The sequence below is a fragment of the Stegodyphus dumicola genome, chromosome 6 (genome assembly GCF_044657685.1).
Source record: "Stegodyphus dumicola isolate Sdum_Otavi_A_Nest chromosome 6, ASM4465768v1".
Lineage (NCBI taxonomy): Eukaryota > Metazoa > Arthropoda > Arachnida > Araneae > Eresidae > Stegodyphus > Stegodyphus dumicola.
In genome coordinates, this window is record NC_140773.1 from 47,918,467 (window position 1) to 47,940,113 (window position 21,647).

At 28.6% G+C, this 21,647-nt stretch overlaps 1 protein-coding gene across 5 annotated transcripts in view; it reads right to left on the bottom strand.

The window, feature by feature from the left end:
• Window positions 1-21,647, bottom strand: part of LOC118197963 (uncharacterized) — a 340,325-nt gene that overhangs the window by 43,305 nt on the left and 275,373 nt on the right. For 4 of the 5 annotated variants that reach the window (XR_015041636.1, XM_085818290.1, XM_085818292.1 and 1 more), the window contains exons 8-17: window positions 20,861-20,950; window positions 16,120-16,245; window positions 15,358-15,552; window positions 10,929-11,093; window positions 10,747-10,841; window positions 3,743-3,938; window positions 2,922-3,120; window positions 1,726-1,877; window positions 1,521-1,634; window positions 1,320-1,426 (exon numbers count right to left, since the gene is read on the bottom strand). Coding sequence is in view for 4 of the 5 variants with exons in the window: in XM_085818290.1 (XP_085674416.1) it covers window positions 1,320-1,426; window positions 1,521-1,634; window positions 1,726-1,877; window positions 2,922-3,120; window positions 3,743-3,938; window positions 10,747-10,841; window positions 10,929-11,093; window positions 15,358-15,552; window positions 16,120-16,245; window positions 20,861-20,950 (1,439 nt within the window). In the remaining variant the exon portion in view is untranslated. The remainder of the gene's footprint in view (window positions 1-1,319; window positions 1,427-1,520; window positions 1,635-1,725; window positions 1,878-2,921; window positions 3,121-3,742; window positions 3,939-10,746; window positions 10,842-10,928; window positions 11,094-15,357; window positions 15,553-16,119; window positions 16,246-20,860; window positions 20,951-21,647) is intronic. The other variant, XM_085818291.1, reaches the window with a different exon arrangement.

The window sequence follows — 21,647 nt, forward strand, 5'->3', positions numbered from 1 at the left end:
ATTGCTGATATTGATGCCCTTAAGCTAAACTATTTTGAAAGGTATGATAAAAGATTTCATTTTACTAGAAATTCATGGTCTATCATGTAATAAGAAAATTTAAAAAAAAACCTACTGTAAAAAACATGTTTAAGTTGTTACATGCATAATTCTTAAGAAATCATGGAACTATTTCTAATGATATTAAATGTTTTATAAAAATTTGACACTTGTTAGAAGTTTAAATATGGAAAGTAGAAAATATTAATTACACAGATTTTAACCTTTTTAATTAAGATTATTAACAGTGTTTACTATACCCTAGTTGGAAGTCATGCTTTTTAACCATAGCTCTGCACTGAGCTTTCCAAGATAACATACTTTCTGTTAAGAGCTTTAATATTGCTTTTTCATATCTTATACAAATCCAGCATACACAGTCAGATAAGTTACAATGTAAAACTTTTGGTTTCAAATTTTCAAAAATTCTAAATTCCACCAACTTTCCAAATAATTAGGGAAAAAATCTAAAAATGCATTCATTTTGAAATATTCTCTATCTGGTTACATCATTAACATCCAAATATATAATTATAGTATAACAAAGTGTCAAACCTGTTAGAATGTGTTCTGTCATCTCTTTTAACTCATGCAATTGTCACTAATTTCCCAGTGAATATTTTTAGCAAAAATAAGGTATAAACAAATTCCACTAAATTTTTTGATCACAAGAAAAGTCAAAGCATAATAGATACCACATTTCAACATACAAATCAAACAAAATAAAGTATTAAGAAATGTAATTTATCAAGATAAGAAACAGAGTCAATATAAAATGGCTGAAAGATAATTTAAATTTTAGTTATTTAATGAAGATGATGGATGCCATACCCTTTTAACAGCTATATAAGAGATATGATCTTAAACAATGACGGCCAGTCACAAATTTATTGGTTGCATAAAGTCTGCAAGAGCCTTTATTATGGCCCACAGCAAGATTAACAAAATTTATTATTACTGATCATGGATTTCTCGATACATGTGTATTTTTATATATTTTGTCCCCCCCCTTTTTTTTTTGATAAAAAACGTACAACACATACGCAAATTTCTGAGGCTATATAGTTGAAAACTCATTTTGGTGAATTTGCTGCTTCTCAAGAAACCTCACAATACTCTTATTAAAATGTATTATATTTTAATTAAATTTATATTGCATTATAATTTAATATTTTACCATTCTTGTAATTTTGCATCACATTAAAATTATTGAAAAAAATTCAAAATTGCATTTTGAACTTGCATTATTCCTACATATGTATATATAAAAGGACACTTACCTGCTCATAACACTTCCATTGATAAATCAGAGGGATACCCACATTTATGACTTCACTTTCAAGGACCAGAAAGCCATCTTTATTTCCCACTACTCGTTTCCCTGCCCCTAAATGCAGATATTTAAAATTAGAAACAATATTTGATAAAATTTAAATTAATAAAGATCAGTAGTTAAAAAGGGAGGAATTAAGGAAATTAACCTTTTATCATAGCTTTTAATTTCAATGGCTCAACTCTGAGGACAACTCTTGAAGTAGTAACATTCAGAAAATTTGCAAAGTATGCATGAGCAGTAAAGATAACTTCAGTATTTTCTGTAAATATTATAGAAAATTTCAAATATTTGCTATAGCAAACTTTTTTCTAAATCAATGAAGGGGGGGGAGTTTCCTTTTACAAACCTACCTGGTAATGTGAAGGGTTCAACACGATACATTTGTGAATCTCTACTTTTAAAATCAAATTTTACTTTGGGATTGTTAACAGACCACATTACATGAAGAACTTCTGTCTCAGTGCTGCATTCAGGAATGGTCACATCAGCTTGTAGAGTCACTCTGCCCATATGGAAGAAACAAAACCATATAAATGACACATTTCAAAAGCAGTTTAAAAGTTATATATTCATATCACATCTGCATGAATAATTTCAGGAATGAAAAAAAACTTTTTGGACATTATTAAGTGCAATAAATAACTCCTGAAATAAAATCAACATAATTCCTAGTTTATATTTTTCAGAAATTTACTATAACTTATTTTTCAAAAGAAACAAATTAAAAAAATCTTAATGTTTATTGGCAATGAAATAGACAAATTCTGATATATATTTGTTACAGTGATGAGCTTCATGACAAATTCTGATATATATTTGTTACAGTGATGAGCTTCATAGCCAGTTCTTTCACATTTGAACAAAATCTTATAGGCTTTTATTTGCTTTGATCAGCTTATTGTTTGTCTAGTACATGCTTTATATCTAGGCCTATAAAAACACTGTATAAAAACTTCTATTTATACCTGTATTTATTCTATTTATACTGTATTTATTCTATTAAACTTCTATTTATTCTATTTATACGAGCAGAATACTTTTTAAAAAATATATATACAATAGCTATTTTATCTGATTTATAAAACTTCAGTAAAATATGTTTAGAACAATCTTTTGTTATGAATTCTGTAAAAGAATTTATTAAATCAATCATCTGTGTACTGGCAATATAAAGCTTCATGGTAATAGCAATGGGAACAATAAATAAATAAATAAACACAGTGCTCAGATTTTTCTTGACTTTAGTTAGAATTTAAAAATTTTTACATTTAAGACAACTCTGACTATTTAAAAATATATTATAATTCATATATAATTAAAAAAATGACAGTGGAAAAAATCTAAATCTCTCTTGTTAATATTTCCATGAATTAAAATCAAAACATAATTAACAGAGTAAATGAAAAATTAAGTCAAGCTTAGAGTTCAGTTGCATCATTGAAAATATGCAATAAATACTGTAAATATAATTATGAATATAATGAATGAAAATTTCAAGAAATAGTTACCATGAAGTTTTAGTAACATATCAGAAAAAAAGATTAACCTTTGATCAACACTGATAGATGATTCTGTCATTACATCAGAAAATGCAGTTACAAAAGGTCCTGCATATGACTTCCGGCATACATCATGCCTCGCTTCATACTTTTCATTCACTGGATGTTCAGCTGTTAGAATGAATGTATAATTCAAATCAACTTCCAACAGAGAGGCATTCAGTGTGAGAGAAGCTGACCTAATGTCTGGTTTAGAGAAGAAATATATAAATAAAATAAAAAAAAAACTATTCCAAAAACTTAAATTGTAATAACTGATTTAGAATGAAGAAGAAACTTATAAGCCAATTAAAAAAAGTAAAGAGCTGTTGACTCATGACTTAAATGGAAAATCAATAATTTTAATACTCAGCAGGGAACACATAAAATATAAATTAGTTATAAGAATGGATATTAGCCATAACTATGCAAAATAAATAAAAAAAATGTGCATATTTAAAAAATTAATAAATCAAAAACTAGTAACCTGGTTTACACTAGTAACCTGGTTGTTTTATACTACAGAAAAGATTTATTAGGCAATCATTGGTTAAGACCCTTACTTTAAAATTCTTAGTCTACATGAAATTACTGCAAAATTTTAAGGAATTTTTTTGATTCAATTTATTACCAAATTGAAAATGAATAATTTTATAATAAGTTAAAGAATAATAAGTTAAAAAATGTCTTGCTTAAAAATCAGCATGCTATCCAATATATATATATATATTTGTTAGAGTAATACAAATAATTATTTTCATGCAATTATTGGATATTTTGTAAACATGTAAAGAATTTGGATATAAATTTAATAAAAACTTTTCTTTACGTAGTAAAGCATCAGCAATTTCAGTATCTATAGGACGGTTATCAGCACGGTAAGCAGTCCAATAATAAGCAGCATCTCCTTTTGGTGAACTGAAATGGCCCACTAAAGTAAAAAAACCACAGTATGGTACAGTAGATGGCCCACTAATAGCAACTTGAGCACTGCTCACGGGTTGAGGGTACCATGCATCAATTGTCTGTAAGGAAAAATGCACTGCTATATTTTCTCTTTCTGGCAACAAATTGAAAAGCAAAGTTCTTGAGGATGCAAATGCTTAAGAAAGAAAAATAGTTTTACCAGATATACATTTACACAAGGTTTCCCCACCACCACCACCACCACCACCACACATACACACACACACACACACCAAAAAAAAAAAAAAAAAAAAAAAAAAAAACCCTTAATACTTTAAAAGTAAAGAGTTCAGAGGAACTTTTCTTGAGTCAAAACTTTGAAGGTCAAAACTGAGAATACATTTATTGTTATTGGAGATATTAATATGATGAAACCTTATATGCACCATTTTATTTTATGACTGTCCATCATTTTTCTGGAAACACAATAATGCTGTTGCCATAATCTGTGGTTTCCGGTCAGAAAACTGTGTCTGGTTTTTATAGACCTCTATTGAAACTAACTTAACATCATTTAGGAAGTTCAGTACAGACTGAAAAAATGACAGCCTGATGGTGCTAGGTTAGCCTATACGGTAAATAAATTAAAAATTCCTAGCAATGTTCTCTTAATTTCTAATGGGTCATTAAAAATATATGCAATCTGGTGCTGTCAATGTGGTATACGACACTCTTCCTGTTGACGAGTTCCAGCCATTTCTTTTGAACTGCTAGGACCAATCACTATAACTGCCAACAGCACAGGTCCACATCTAATCATTCTGCCTGGTGTCAGCAGTTCATGAAGGAGCTTCCACCAAACATCAAGAAGCATCTTGGAAAGATCATCTTCAGCATCAAAGGAACATCTCGAGCATCAGAATTTCTAAAATGAAAGCAAATAATCATCTGTTGGCTATTGCTTTTGATAATGTACCTTGCGCCATAAACAGCACAAATTTCTTCACACACTGCAATGTATTGTGCCTTTATCAAAATAAATTGTACAATGTAGTACAGTTTAATAGAAAGTTTATTCATCTTCATGGCACAATACTTTACATCTGAGGGTAAGAATTCCAATTTTTTTTGAACATCTGCTAGCTTTAAATGCCAGGTATCAAATGACATTTCGTCTATACCCCGATATCTGGGACACTAATGCTATCTCATGAGCAAAAGACTTAATATAGTATATTTTAGATAACCCAATATTTATTTACATGTTTGTAACTTAATTGATCCTGTCTTCTTTCAAAGTATTTCTTTCATTTCAGATTTTTGGAAATTTCCCCATGGAATAATCCATAAATTCTGTATTCAGTTTCCCTCTCTCTCTTTGATAACTTCTGAAATTTTAGCTTTGGCAATGAAAAGTAAACTCCAAGCAAATCTCAAGTTGCTGATATGACTACTATCTCATTCATAATCCTTCATTCTAGATTTAATTTGCCACTCTTTGGTCTGATTTCATCATATATTCTTTCTGAATAAGAATAGATATTATAACTTAGCTGCCTCAGAAAAAGAGAAAATGATGGTAAATAATGCTTTCCCCAAGGAGAATCAGTATCACTTTATTTTTTTTATCGATACCAATGAATGTTTTGCCCACAGATATGACTTAATTGCTTGCCATGATGACAGTACTTTTGTATTGATCTTGCATGTAGATACACATATTTCACTAACTATTATGATATATTACTTCAGTGGCTTTTGGACTAATAGTTTTTACTTAACAGTGGCATGTCTGACTTATTTTTAAACATCAAGAAATATAACTGGAATTTTTCAACAATATGATGCTTATACAATTGTTTTAATAAAATTATGAGATTTGATATTTGATTAATATCTAATTTTGCAATAATTTCATCAACAGCATGACAAAAGTTTCACAAGTCAAATGTGATCATCACTCACCAGGAAGACTGCCTAATTTTTGGATATGTAACTGTAGATATTTTGCTCTATTTGAAATTTTGGCATTGTTTATATAATAACTTATGACACAAGTAAATCTCTTCCAGAATTTACTGAAATATCAGAAAAGACTCAGCGAAAGTTAAATTTATATATATAATTTCATGCAAGCGCTCTGCATTTCAAGGTTCTTAATAACTGAACATGGGAAAATAAAGTTTCCTTAGTTGAATGTACTCTAATGAGTAATGAATAATGTGTGATCAAGTAAGAATCTAAAGCTAACTTATGTTGCATACAAACACTATCCGACTATTGGCTTATAAACATGCTATATAAAAAATCTGATGTGTACACCACATGACCTCCTTGTATGGATTATTAAATTATACGCATTTTTTCTTGCATTTCATTTAAACTTATTGGATTGAATTAAATCTACTTCGACGACAGCGCATAAACCACAATAGAATAAACACATTCTTTAAAATTCACTCAATTTGTTTACCATAGCGACACTCTGGCACTAGGTTCACTTAACAGTATTATATTTCGCTCATATTCTGTAACTCAGAATGCACAAAATTGATATCATTTAAAGAATTATCTAATCGTTGCCACATGTTCTATTCAAATACTATAATAAAGCTAGAAAGATGTATAAAAGAAATTAAGCAAACAAAACAAAAAAACAGTTTTTCACAGACGATTGAGTATTTCTCATTCAATTAATTCAGTTCTCACATCGCGACAAGGCGAAAATACATAAAAACTCAAAATATCTGTATTAAAAATTATGAAGTAAATCTTAAACACTTATTTCTTCGAAAAAATTCCAGAAAGGAGTAACCCCTTCGCGCGGGGTAGCGCAAACGCGCGCTTATCGCAGAGGCCGGCAGTGTCTCACACGAGCGTCTGTCCAGGGCCGGGGGCTTTTTTGCTATTAAGCCTAAATCCATGAAATTTCCGAAGTATCAACACATTGTTTAATAATGCTCTATAGAGTATTTAAATGGCTTATGCTTTATAGATATTTTTATACATACAGTGTCTCAAAAAAGTGATGGGACACTTGTGCTTTACAAAAGGAAACTGCAATAAAATAAATTTAAAAAACATGTGCAATTTTTTGTGGGTGTGTTTCATACTTAAATTTAGTAACAATTATTACATAACATACATTTTGTCAAAATATTAAAATATTAATTTAATAAAAATACAATTGTTTAGAACGGAGTAGAAAATGGCTCACATAAGTGATGGGACACTTACTTTTCCATCAAATATTTATCCAAAAATTTTACTTTTTAAAAGGTTTTAATATTTTGTTGGATTTCCTTTTACTTTTAAAACATGATTTAATCTTCTTGGGATGGATTCGACTAATTTTTTGTGATTTCTGGAGTGATTTTACCCCATTCTTCTTGAAGCACCGATTTTAATTGTTGTTTTGAAGAAATGGTGTGTTTGTGAATTCTTGATTCCAATTCTTGCCAAATATTCTCTATGGGATTTAATTATGAAGATTGTGGGGGTGTTTTTATTATTTCAGGACAGTTATACAGCAGCCAGAGTCTAACGTTCAAAGCACTGTGCTTGGGGTCATTGTCCTGGTAGAATTTAAAATCGTTATGAAGGTTCAATTTTCGTGCTGAAGATTTCAAATTTTGATTTAAAATGTCAATATACTTGTACTGATCCATTATACTGTCAATAAAAACAAGATTACCAACTCCAGCAGACGACATACACCCCCATACCATAACTCCTCCTCCATCATGTTTTACTGTTGCCACCAAGTTCTGTTTGCGAAATTCTTCCCTGGGTTTTCTCCACATCAATATTCTACCGTCAGAACCAAATATATTAAATTTACTCTCATTAACAAATATAACTTCATTCCAGTAATCAGATTTCTTATTTATGTTGAATTTTGCGAAAGCCAGTCTGAGTTTTCTATTCTTTTCACTCACGAAGAATTTTTTCCTGGCTGCTCTACCGTGATATCCAGCAGATCGAATTACTCTTCCAATAGTCTCAGGATTAACAATTACTCCATATAATGCTTGTAAATCAGCTGCAACTTTAGGAGCACTCATTCTTGGATTTTTTTTTAATATTTCGAACGATAATTCGCTTTATTCCATTGGATAGCTTTGATGGTTGGCCAGGTCTTCTTTTATCCTGAATCATATGATTCTTTTTATATCGTTTAATGATATTGAAAACTGTTGAATGACTCAGGTTAACTGTTTCAGCAGTTTCTCTAATAGAATTTCCACGTACAATATGCAAATTAATAACTAATTTTCGAATTCCAGGCAAAGTTTCTTTTCGTTTAGCATTCATGGCTGCACAGAGCTAAAAAACACAAAAATTCCAAAACAAACTGGAGAGAAAGACTGCAGACGATTTTATAAATTATTGGCAATTGCTTTTGAGTAAAAATAAATACCCCAAAAGATATTTTTATTGCTTACTTCAGACGATTTTTGTTGCATAGTACGTAGTGTCCCATCACTTAAGTGAGCCATTTTCTGCTCCGTTCTAAACAATTGTATTTTTATTAAATTAATATTTTAATATTTTGAGAAAATGTATGTTATGTAATAATTGTTACTAAATTTAAGTATGAAACACACCCACAAAAAATTTTACACGTTTTTTAAATTTATTTTATTGCAGTTTCCTTTTGTAAAGCACAAGTGTCCCATCACTTTTTTGAGACACTGTATACTTTAATTACCTTATTTCTTGTTTAAATGCATATTTTACACATTTTATTTTCATTACTCACCATTTTATGACTTTTAACATTATACATCTGAAAACTAAATATATTACTTAAAATTCTCTTTTCGTATGAAAAATTTGAAAACAGGGATCTACACACAGTCCTACGCTACATTCCTTGCACTCTTAATAACTCATTTGCCGTTTTGGAGGATTTTTCTGGGAATGTGAACAAACGAAGCATCGTCATCTCATTTTCTTATCAGTCTCTTCTGAACAAAGTTTTGGAAAATATCTTTCAGTTAATCTGGGTAGATTTAATGATTCTGCTGATCTTGGTGTGATATTAACATTGGTGCTTTTAGAGGAATACCGATAAATAATTTAACTAAATTAAGCCGATAATTCAGGAGAGGAAGATTTTTTTTACTTTTTTTGTTGAAAAGAGTATTAGCATTAAATACAGCCATATCCATGATATTGAAGAAAAGCTTCTTATACCATTTAACAATTTTTCTGAAAGATGGGTACTGAAAAATGACGGAATCGCTTAAATCTACTCCTCCCATATTTTTGTTGTATTCTATGATACACTCTGGCTTCATTATAGTATTAGATGTTGCTCGATCATATTTACCAGTATCACACATTTTTGCATCATGCATAGTTGATATCATTAGCACTTCTCATCTATCTTTGAAAGCAGTTAAGTTTAAGTTCTTTTTCTGCAAAACTAACATCTCACCGATTGTCATTTTGGGCGGCGGAAAATTTTCAAGCATTCCTTTCCTTCTCTTCATTACAGTCCCACATGTATTTGTTTGTTGTGCGAAGAGTTTGTTCGCTAATGATGGAGACATAAAAAAACGATCAATATATAAACCGAAATACCCAAAGCTTTAGCGAAAATAAAACTTAATAAACAACTACCACATGCGAATTTAAAGAGACGTCATAAATCACGCCAATTCGGAAACATTTATTTCCTCTTTTGTTTATATAATCAAAAACACGTGTATGTGAGTCATGCTTCTCTCATTTCGAGTAGAAGATCTAATGTACATGTATCTGAAACCATATGGACATACAGTGCCATCTTGTGGCAGAAATTATAGTTTTTAAAACATTCCAGGACACTGGCACAAATACGTGACAGTCGGGGTTGAACGGGAAAATGCTCTGGCACGCCTGCGTGTCAGCTGGGAAGTGAGTGTGTTCGTTGCTGGCATGTAGATGTGACAGTCGGCGCGAAGGGGTTAAGCATGATTTAGTTCGCAATAATAAATGAAGGTGTTAGCTTTGTTGTTGTGAAGCTACGTTTCTCTAGATTGGCAACAAATCCACTACTCTGCTGTTTCAAATGTAAACAAGCAATGGCCGCCATCAAAAATATTATTAGGCTTAGCGTCACTTAAACAACTTTAAAATTGTTGATAATTCTAAAAATATTGCATACAGATTTACTAAAGGCATAAAAACCTTAACTGAAAGATAAGAACAACATAATTCAATCATTTTTAAAGCAAAAATGTACAATTTACAAACATATAAGAGTAAAGAAACTGAGATCACTGAGCCGGGTAACAGAGTGGATATATATATATATATATATATAAATACATTTATATACGTTTGGTGCGGCCGATTGCAACCAAAATATGAAGTGCACATCTATATGTTATAGCAGTCCTATATACAAAATTTCGACGTTCTGAGGCTACTAGTTTTTGAGTTATGTGAGATACGTACGTACGTTCGTACATACGTTTGTACAAACGCCACGAAAAATTCTCTTCAGAATTCATTTTAAAGCAGTTTTATAATTTTGTTGAAGGAAAAGAGTATTTTATTCTGTCCTTACGTACAGATATCCCGCAAAAACATAGTTAAATTGCATTCGATTGCAGTCAAAATTGATATTTTCGTTGAAATATGCTGCCTGAATCTTTTCGCGATTACAATACTTTCTTTTTACTTCATACAAGGAAGTAAAAAGCCCATTTTTTTTTTTCTGAGCAGACTTTGTAAACTGGCAAAATACATTCACTAAATGTAATTATGATATAAAAATTTCAGAATCCTGACATGACTATACAGCTGTTTCAAATATAATTAATTTCATTTTAAAACAAATGGATAAAACTGATTTTGAACATGCATTTTACAAGGAAACCTACAAATGCTTAACTTAATTATCAATTAAATTAATTTTTTTTCTCTTTTACTTACCAGGCTGTCATTTTTAGGAAGAGCATATCTCTCACCATCTTGTTTAAGTACACCTTTCTTAAATGTCACCCGAAATGGATTTTCTGCAAGAAAAGCTGCTTACATAATCTGAATATCATAATTTTAAAACATATTACTTCATATAAAAATACCATTAAAGTGTCAAAATTGCTGGAACTCACCCTGGATAGGATCTTGAACAGTAATTATTAGCTGTTGTTTTGTAGCCCATTGACAATCAGCTCCTTCTCCTAGTCTGGTTAATGTTTCTGAATTTAAAATCTGTGAGCAATATTGCAAGTTGCACAAGTTGACAGGTCTGTCAAAAACGATAACCACAGCATGACCTAAAATTTTTAAATAATTATTTTTAAGAAGCCCTTGAAGCTAAATGATTACTCATAATGCTGAAATACTGGCAGAAATAATATGCCGATTGCAAATTATAAATTGAGATAAATATATCTGAATAGATTTCAGAAAAGTAATTTAAAAGATAAAAATGCTTTAAATTAATACAGTGACCTCTTGCTCAGATAAGTACTAAAGATTTCAGCCTATTTTGATTTTCTATGGAGATGATCATCTTCAAGAAATGATATTTCATTCCAATATTTATTCATGCTCAAGAAATACTGGTGGTCATACTAGAATATTTTAAAAGAAGGTCATCTCACAGGGCTGCTGCAGAGTGCTCATCATCCAAAACTTAGCAGGAAATATTTCCCCCTGATATGCTTATCCCATGCAGAATAAAACTTAATATGGTAGAATGTCTTATTAAAAATTCAGAAAGATTTTTAAACTGAAAGAAAATTAAATATATTTATAAACAGTTACATACAGTCTTCTTAAGGCTAAAAATGAAATAATATAGTATGAGGAGGATTTTTCATACCCGTTTGATGGAATAATTTGCATAAATGTGTCTCATATGAAAGTACTATAGTTCAGGTGGGCATACATGTGTACATTTCTAGTTATTTGCTTAATGTGAAATATTTTAATTAAAAACCAGTCACACATCTGTTTTATCACTTAATCACAATAATAAATAAACCAAGTTTCAAATAAGATAATGAATCAACAATTATGTTGATATGCATGCCACTAGATTGGACATAAATAATCTGCCCTTATTTCCAATGCGAAAATATACTAGACAGTAAACAAATTTGTCAAAGCACACACCAGTTGATAAAAAATTATTAATATGTACTGAGTGTGATTACAAATATAAAGTATGAAGAAAAGAATACATTACGTTTCTGTTAAGCATAAGAACTTTATTGTGCTTACAAAAGCATTTCACAAGGAAATTATTTCAAGACCAAAACAACCATTTATAATTTTAGAGCCTATACATTTAATTTTAATTTTTTTGAGGGGGGGGCTATTTTAGTTCCAGCAAGTTTTTAATCAAATGTATAGAACTAACTCTAAGAAATATTTTTCTCCAAGAATTAACTTTTTCTTTTTCTTTGTACTTGAAAATACATATAGCTGCTTCTTATCTTAATGTATATATTAGTAAAATACTATTATCATTATAGTTCTTTTTGTATAAATGTTTACATTATAGTGATATCTTGAGAATGGATCTGTTTTTAAATTTAATAATGTAATGATATCATACTTTTTCCCTGTGATAAAATTCATGATTTTAGTTTACATATGAATGATGCTTATGCATGATTTTAGTTTAGGTACAATCAAGTTAATGTATAAATCTCAAATTTGAATATTTTAAATTCAGGCATTTTTTTAAACACAGGGAACAGATACACAACATAAATATTTTAAAATATAAAAATTGGCAAACAATGATCCATATAAATCTATTACATCAAGAAATAAAACACAGTACACCTCTCACTTTAAAACAGATCTGTAAAATCTATCTCTAATAAAAACTACCATAGAAATTTAATTAACACGTTTATTCTAGCCAATAATATCTACATTCATATGAACAGTAAACTAATCCAATAGTTTATGCAGACATGAACTATTAGATTCTCTCCTTCTAACTAATTACTGAACAAATAATAATTAATGAAAAATTCTCATTTATATGATTAAGCTTTTTCATGAATAATCAAAACATTTCACATTTTTACTGTACTGGCTAATTATAGCTTTGGCAGAGCTCTTGAAGTTTACTTAAGAGCAGGGATGCCATGTGAGAACTTTCAGCTGAAATGGGGTCATGCTTTTACATAACACATTGGAAAGCTGATGAAATCATCTATGTAACATGACCATTTTACTAATGGGAATTAAATTCAGAATACAATTATAAGTGATCCATGATTTTTAGTCAGTTGACTGCTGATGAGCCTGTATGCATAAATGATATAATATAAATAAATCATTTAGCTTAAAAAATCAATTAAAGATTCACATCTTAAAAAAGAATTCAACATAGAACACAATTATATGTGGACTATTGTTAAATTAAAATTAGTAGTTTTCTTTCATACTTTACACTTTTTACACACACACATATACATTATATATATATATATATATATATATATATATATATATATAAAGTATGAAAGAAAACTACTAATTTTCATTTAGCAACAGTCCATTTAATTCCTCATTTTAATTTGGTTTTCTCCTCCTTTTTATTCTAAATTGTTTCTATTAAACTTTTTAGACTGCATGTTCCAAGTTAATTCATTTCATGTTTCTTAGGTAATCATGCTGGAATGAAGATGGCTTTCATAAAATCAAATTAAAGAAACTTTTTACTATAAATACGAATGTTACTATTGCACAGCACTTTTTTTTTGGGGTGCATAGTGTGAATGTAATGATGATATGTACACTCATTTTTATATGAAATAAAACTGAGTTGAATCAATGACACCTCTGCTAAAGTTTTTTTCACCATCATGTCATCTTAAGTATGTATACATTTATTTTTCTAAATCCTCCAATCTATTAATCAATTCTTGTAATTTTGAATTGAATATGAAATGATATTCTCTTACTATATAGAATTTTAAAAATATTGCATTGTTTTATGAAGTTATCATATTGAAATTTTATGGTATTAGATGTTTGAATTTCAATAATTTGATTTAGTAAAGGAAGTAAATTTTATGATTTTGAAATCATTTTTAGGAAGGTTATTAATATAAATAATTATATTTTTTAATTAAAGCTAAAAAAATTTGAATTATTGTTAAGAATTTTATAATTATTTTGAGAATGATGTGAATATGAAAAATGAATGGAATAGTTTTCATAAACTGGTATAGAACATAGTAAATAATGTTAAAATTAAAAAATAATTGTATGCAAAGACAGACTATGTTAAGATAAACTATGAAGGCTCTACCCTTATGAAAAAAATTTTTTTCATATATAATTATTATTCTTATTTATTTTTTAATATATAATGGAATGTGTATTAAATTTCTAAAAAAATAATGGAATTTTTAGCACAGTTCAAAAAGGTTGTTTAGCACAGTTTCAATTTAGATATCACCATTTTCTGTTCCAAATTATTTATAAGAAGTTTTCAGTACTGCATCTTTTCAAATTAATTCATTAAAGAAACTTACTGTAAATACTGCTGTCACCTATTGGACAACCGTTTTTCTCCTACTTTGCTTCTTGCTTACATGTATCTCTTGCCTCTGCTATTCATTGTCATTGCCTAAAGAGATTAAGCTGCAGAAAACTGTGTGGTGCATAGCCCAGGGGCTATGCACCACCCGTTTTAATTGCAAAATAAAAGTGTTGAATTAACACCCCCTCTGCTAAAGTTTTATTCACCATTATGTCATCTTAAGTATCTATGCATCTGTTTTTCTAAACCCTCAAGTCAACAGAATTAATATACACACAAACACACATGCACATATATATAATATCATATGTATATAGATGCACATATATATATATATATATATATATATAAATTGTTGTGTTATCTTAAATTCACTTTTGAAAATATTTATCAGTTTGAAAATAAGTTTTTCTATATATATAAGAAAACTTTCCATAAACCATCTCCATTATAAATTATTGGTGTATTACTTTGCAACTTTAGTGCAAGTCATAGGCCTTTTTAATTTATGCTATTCTTCATTGTTTGAATTAAGTTATGTAAAACTAAAATGAAAACTTATCATTAATCACTTTGTAGTATTAATTGATACATACAGAATTTTCTTAAGATGTTTTCTTCTGCTTAATTGCAAAAAATATGTTACAGACAACTAAGGCACAGACATATGCAAATAAAGGAAAGAGTTAATTTTTGTTGACTCTGAAGTTAACATATTAAAAAGTTAGCCTCATTAACTTCTTTCTATATTATTCATATTATAGTTAAGTTCAAGCTTATTTTCAGTTGTAAGTTAAATTCAAGTTCATGCACTTTTTTTTTTTTTTTTAAAGTAGATGTTAAAATATAACAAACTGCTGATAAACATACCATTCTACTTTTCTAAACATGTATTTTTAAAAACATGTTTAATTCATTTCAACTTTCTAAGACTCAATTCAAATTGAATGTCTTCATGTCATTCTTTATTCATTTTAAAACAAATAAAAAATATATAACATTTAGTAAAAATAAAATATTCTTACCATCTTCAGCAATATAATATTTCCTCATTTCTGGTGGTGAAGCATAAAACCTCAATTCAAAAACTTTTCTAAATGTATGAATACCATTAAAGGATTGAGCCACATTCAGTTTCATAGATGAGGATGGATAGGGTATGGCACAGGTATCCAAGGTATTGATCTCACTAGCAGCTAAACGCTTGTCAAGTGGCCATCCTATGAAAAACAGATTTATAGATTTTGCTGAACAGAAAAGTATAATATTAATATTTGTGTAATGGAAAGTAACTACGTATGTACTTAAAAATTAAGTGAAATAAATATATTACTAATGGAAAGTAACTATGCATGTACTTAGAAATTAAGTGAAATAAATATATTATAATTTCAGAGAGAGAGTTAATCCTTTTTACTCCTGTATCAATACTGAAAATACATTGACATTTTAAAAATATTACATTTATATATATTAGTAATAGTACTTAAAAAAATTAAGACTATGAATGAGTAATTAATGATAACAAAGAGAATATATTGTTAAATTTGATTTCATAAATTTCAAAACTCTTGTTATATAATTTTATGAAGAATGGATTTTGATAGCTTTCTAGTGAAGAAATTAATTTTTGAGTATTTAAAGTAGCTTATATCTGAAATCTAGCTCCACATTTAAAATAACAATATTAAATTCAGACTAATTATGTAAAATTCTATTATTTTATATTATTCATTATTTCAAAACACTATAGCAACACAGTAAGTGTTATAAAATTGAAAACACACCTTCGCCTGATATCACACAGATTAAAGGTAAAGGAGGAACTTTTCCACCAGAAAAAGTAACAATAAGATTCTGGGTATCACCTCTGTCATAAATAGCCTTTGTTGGATTCATAGATGCATATTCAGCTGCAATGAATTTATTAATAATTATTAACTAACACACAAAAATGATACTGTTTAAAAAGACAAGAATTTTATTGAATTAAATTACAGTGCAATTACTTTCCTATTCAGACAGAGAACTTAATAATCCCTTTGCAATAAATGTGCTTTATAATATATACTCATTTGTAACTAAACAGATAGTTAATACTATCAGATATTTTATGCAGCTTTATTCAGGCAACTCCATTAGAGTGAATGGAACACTGCGTTATAAAATCATTCATAAATATAAAGTGTAATCTTAATTATTATTAAGATTATTCATTTTATAGATTATCTATTTCTTGCATTGTCCATACATGCACACTCAACATTATGCACGAGAGTGCATAAAAAGCAAATATGTGCAATTCTGAGCATGCTCTAAGAACTGCATCTTTATGTTTAGTTTCAACAATTACTACAGTTAGTTCTACATGTGCATAACTGAGGGCATCATTTCAGTTGAACACTGAGATTTTTTTTCAAATGTTATATTCTTCTTATTCTTTTAAAAATTGATTTTAAAATTTTAGAACTAAAAACTGAATAAAGAGCATGTTACATGCACTAAGAAAAAGAAAAGTGTCTTAACATTAAAACAAATATTTATATTAACCGAAAGATTTAAACATAGTGAACTGATAATAAAGTTTGCTGAAAAATATAGAATTGGTACACAGAGTTTTTGTGATATTGTTAAACAAAACACTTTGTTGATCAAAGGGGATTCAAATGCAATGATAAAATTGCACTTTTGAAAAATGGAGTAAAATTTGATAAATATTTAAACATCCCCAAAATAAACTAAAATTGAATTAAATGAATTTTTTAATGAATAAACACATGCAAAAATATGCATGAAATTTACTATTATCTGTGATTCTCACTTATTTTCTTCCATGGCATTAGCCCAGATAATCAAGAGTACATTGTGCTTCAGATTTTACTAAAATGTACAATTTGCTGAAAATAACTTCATTAAATAAAAACTTTGATAATTTAAATATCAAAGTTTAAATTTTGTTGTAAATTTTGATATTAAAATGTTCAAGGTCATTTTGATAAATAGCAAAGTTAGTTTACAGGTAATTACAGCATTTAAAAATCTGTGAAGTTAACATTGATAATTTTATAATATTAGATAATGACATCTTAACTTCTGAATTTCACAGCACTTTTGAAGACTGGAACAATCAATCTATGAGAATACATGCATTTCGAATGTTCTTCATAACATGTATATGTGTAACAAGTGCATGTTACAATCTTTTGGTAAAATGCATCTTTCAAAGCGCAAAATTAAAACTCAGTGCATTTTTAAATGATTCAAGCATATGTTACTTAAATTACACTTAGAATGATTACCTACTTTTCAAATAATGGTATCTTATTACTATTTTTGATAGTAAACTAGGAAAAAATAAAAAAATTATTATATTAAAATGCTAGGTAAGGTATTTCATATCACACTTATTATATTAGCAAATTACATGTTTATTAAATTATTCTTTTTGCATTCTATCACTAAAATAACGTTTTGAAAGATATTTAACAAAATTTTAAGTAAGCATATAATGTATTGCACTGTTTATGGTCTCCAAAAGTATAAACAAAAAAGATGAATTAGTTATTTGCATTAAAAAAAAATCTGATGTGGGCACTACATGACTTCCTTGTATGGCTTATTAAATTAAACGCATTTCTCTGCACTTCATTTAAACTTATTTCCTTGAATTTCATTAGATATATATATCTAACTCAATCAATTAAGTTCTTACTTCACGGAAAGGCAAAAATACATAAAAACTTAATCTTCTTTAAAAATTACAAAATACAGAAAAACCTAACACCAAATACAGTTAAAAAAAGTTGAAAAAACAATTTTACAATTAAAATTAGTTTTTCCTCGAAATCAAGCAATTCAATCAACGGGCACAAAAACGAAAGGGTTGGTGCTCATAATTTAAAGTTTACTTTTGGCCTCACTGGGCAAAACGATGCTAAACTTGGTGCACTAATAGATTTAGTTCACTACTGTATAAGAATATCAAATGTAATCACACAGTTTTACAATATGACTGGTAATGCCATTAGATGGTGTTATAAGAACATAGTCCCTTAACTGTCAGAACAGCATTTTATATGTATACAATTTTGGCCTTTATACATACAATTTGGGTTCAGTTCTCAGTATCACTATCACAACTGGTGCATGGTGAGATAACAGTTTTACAATATGACTGGTAATGACATCAGATGGTGTTATAAGAACATAGTCCCTTAACTGTTAGAACAGCATTTTATGTGTATATGTCTCTGTAGGGTGACTTTTACAGATTATATGAAAAGTACTATTAACGTCATTATTTGATATGCTAATTGTATATTAAAAAATTGTAACATATGGACATAATGTAGATTATTTTAGACATACTCTTCCAAAATACATGTTATGCATTTTTTTTAATATTTCTACATTAATAGGGATCATACCATTATTTTTGAAAAATGCATTATTAAATTCGCTATGCACTCTATAGAAGGCTATGGATGGAATTTATGGCATGGTAAATATTTTTCTCATTATAATACATTTTACACTCTCGGTAAATAAATGGAGTTACTTTTTATAACATGATAGAACTGTTTACACCAATTTAAGATCTGAATTTTAAGTACATCTAATCTGAAAGATGGATTCTATAGCATTAAATAAATAGTTCACAAATATATAATTTTCACATTGCAGTATAAATCAATGCACATGTATACACATATATTGTTACAAAACAGTACAAGTTTGCTATTAAATATTGCATTAATGTGAATTTTAAAATACTTTATAACTTTATAACCTATTAGATTCTGAGATATTTAAGGGCTTAGTGATATGATTTTAGAACACCTGAAAAGCCCCCCCCCCCAAAAAAAAATTAAAATCTCAATTAAAGAAAAACTAATTATTTTTCTAGAATGATCCAATCATTCAACAGCTTTTCAAATGCCATAATAAATATAGCTATGGTGGGAAGAATAGTACATGTGTATGCATTCTGATATAAAATGAACTAAGCACTATAATAAATAGAAAATGTCAATAATTTTAATCCATTCTAACAATACCTTTGCTTCCTTTATAGGCAATTTTAAATTTCAATCATGATTATAATGATTATGATGCTTAATTTAAATCATAAATAACATTTATACTATTTATTATATCTTCAGTAATTTAATGAAGTAAAATAAACCAAATGAGACCAACTTGCCAAGTAAAAGATGCCTTCATTCTAAAGGAAACCGTCTCATTCTCACATTATTCTTGAAGAAAACCACAAAAATATCCATATAGCAAGCTGGTTCACATGAATTTGAATCTCAATCAAACTTTCAGGTTTAACCGTGTGAGTGGTTTTCAAGACTGAGTGTTTCTGAAGTTCCCTTGTAGCTCACTAGAGCTCACTGCTCACTTGTAGCACATTCCAATTAAGAAACATAAGCCAGTACTTGATGCAGCAATTTGTCTTCAAGGAAATAAGCACCAGCCATCAAAGATAACATCTCGATGACATGCAATCTGCAGCACCAAGAAAAAGACTGTAAAAATGTGTGGGAATGCAGCACATGCAAAGTTGCACTCTGCTTGAAAAAGAAAAACTGTTTTCATAAATACCATAGAGACTGATTTGTAGGGATGTGTTCTGTGAGTGGTGGCCACTGACACTAACCACCAGAAGTGGTCATTTTTTTCATGTGTCTTGGACAAAATATGTGTAATTGTTGCAAACAATTTCATTGCAACACCAGATATAGTAAATAAAACATTTTTGCCCAATGATTGACCATGTGAAGCAAGCTTAAATAATGGAAAAACACATGACAACTGACAATTCTTTGTGCAGAGTCTCATAAATTAAAAACTAGATCCAGGATTGCACAAAATCTATCCCATTTAATTTATCAAATTTTGGTTTTTTTGTAGATTAATTAAAAGATGAGAAATCATTATATAAATAAATAGCACATATTCATTACTTTCAGCAACAAAATTGCATTTTATGTTAAGAGTACTGAAGTTTAGAATTTTCCAAAATGCAATAGTAAATTAAAAAACTAAAACTATATTACTAATTATTAAATATGCATTGCTTAGTATGTGTATTTCTCAGTAACAGCTATCACTAGCTTATTGAGGTTAATCAATGAAACAATTAACTGAAACTATATAATGAACTAAATTTATATGAGCAATAACACAGCTTTACTATACAACAATTTTCTCTGTAACTGTTTTTATGTTCCTTAAAAGTATCACATAATTAATACATTGTACTAATAATTATACAGAATACAACATACAGTCATCAGAAATGTCACATTTTTGGGGATGGATGGGACAGAAATCAAGAAAGTATTTTACACTGGTGTTCTCCATTGTGAAATTGCAATGTGAATTACACTAATGTTCAAAGAGGATATCACAACATTTAATAACAGCAATTAATAACAACCAAATTCATTATTATTAATCAATTATTTGTATACATAATACTTCATATCATGTAAAATAATAATATATCAACTATTAACTAACCTTCATCATAAACTAATAATTCAGCTTCTTCTACATAATCCATTTCAAAAGGATCGCTAACTTCAAGTATTATGCCGACTCGATATGATCCTAAAATAGGTTAGCTTTATTTAATGATGCACAAAATAATTAAGTATTACATGGAAAACATCAAGTTAATGAGCTAACAATGATTCTTACCATTTTCTAAAAAATATACTTTTTTTGATTACTAATAAAATAATTAAAAAGTAAAGAAACACATTTTTAAAAACTGCTGTTAAGTGCACAATAATTCTTTAGAACTGATGATTTAGGGCAGTAAATTAATCTATATCATATAAAAATGAATAACATTTATAAGCTAAATACTACAACAACATCACAAACAAACTCCTATTTCTTTCAAAATGGTAATAACTTTATTCAGTATTTTAATGGCATTCAACAAAGCATTTTTGCTTTACATTTAATAATCTGCAATTCACTGAAACAAAACAGAATTAAAATAATTTATATGATGTAGCCTGAAATCTCATAACAATAACTGCAATTAAAAATAAATTTAATTTAATGGTACTTGCGAGGTATTTGGAGTTGGAAGCCATGGTAAGTAATTGTCCCATGTAACTACTTGAATCTTTTTATTCAGGTACTTAATTGCAGATTGCTACATTATGTAATGTCATGTTCTCTAAATAGATACCCTATTTGTCTGCCAAAAGAATTTTGTTTCAGATGCCTAGATGAAGGCAGTAAAATGACATTTAATAAAGAGATATTACTGGTTTAATCTCATATCTTTCAT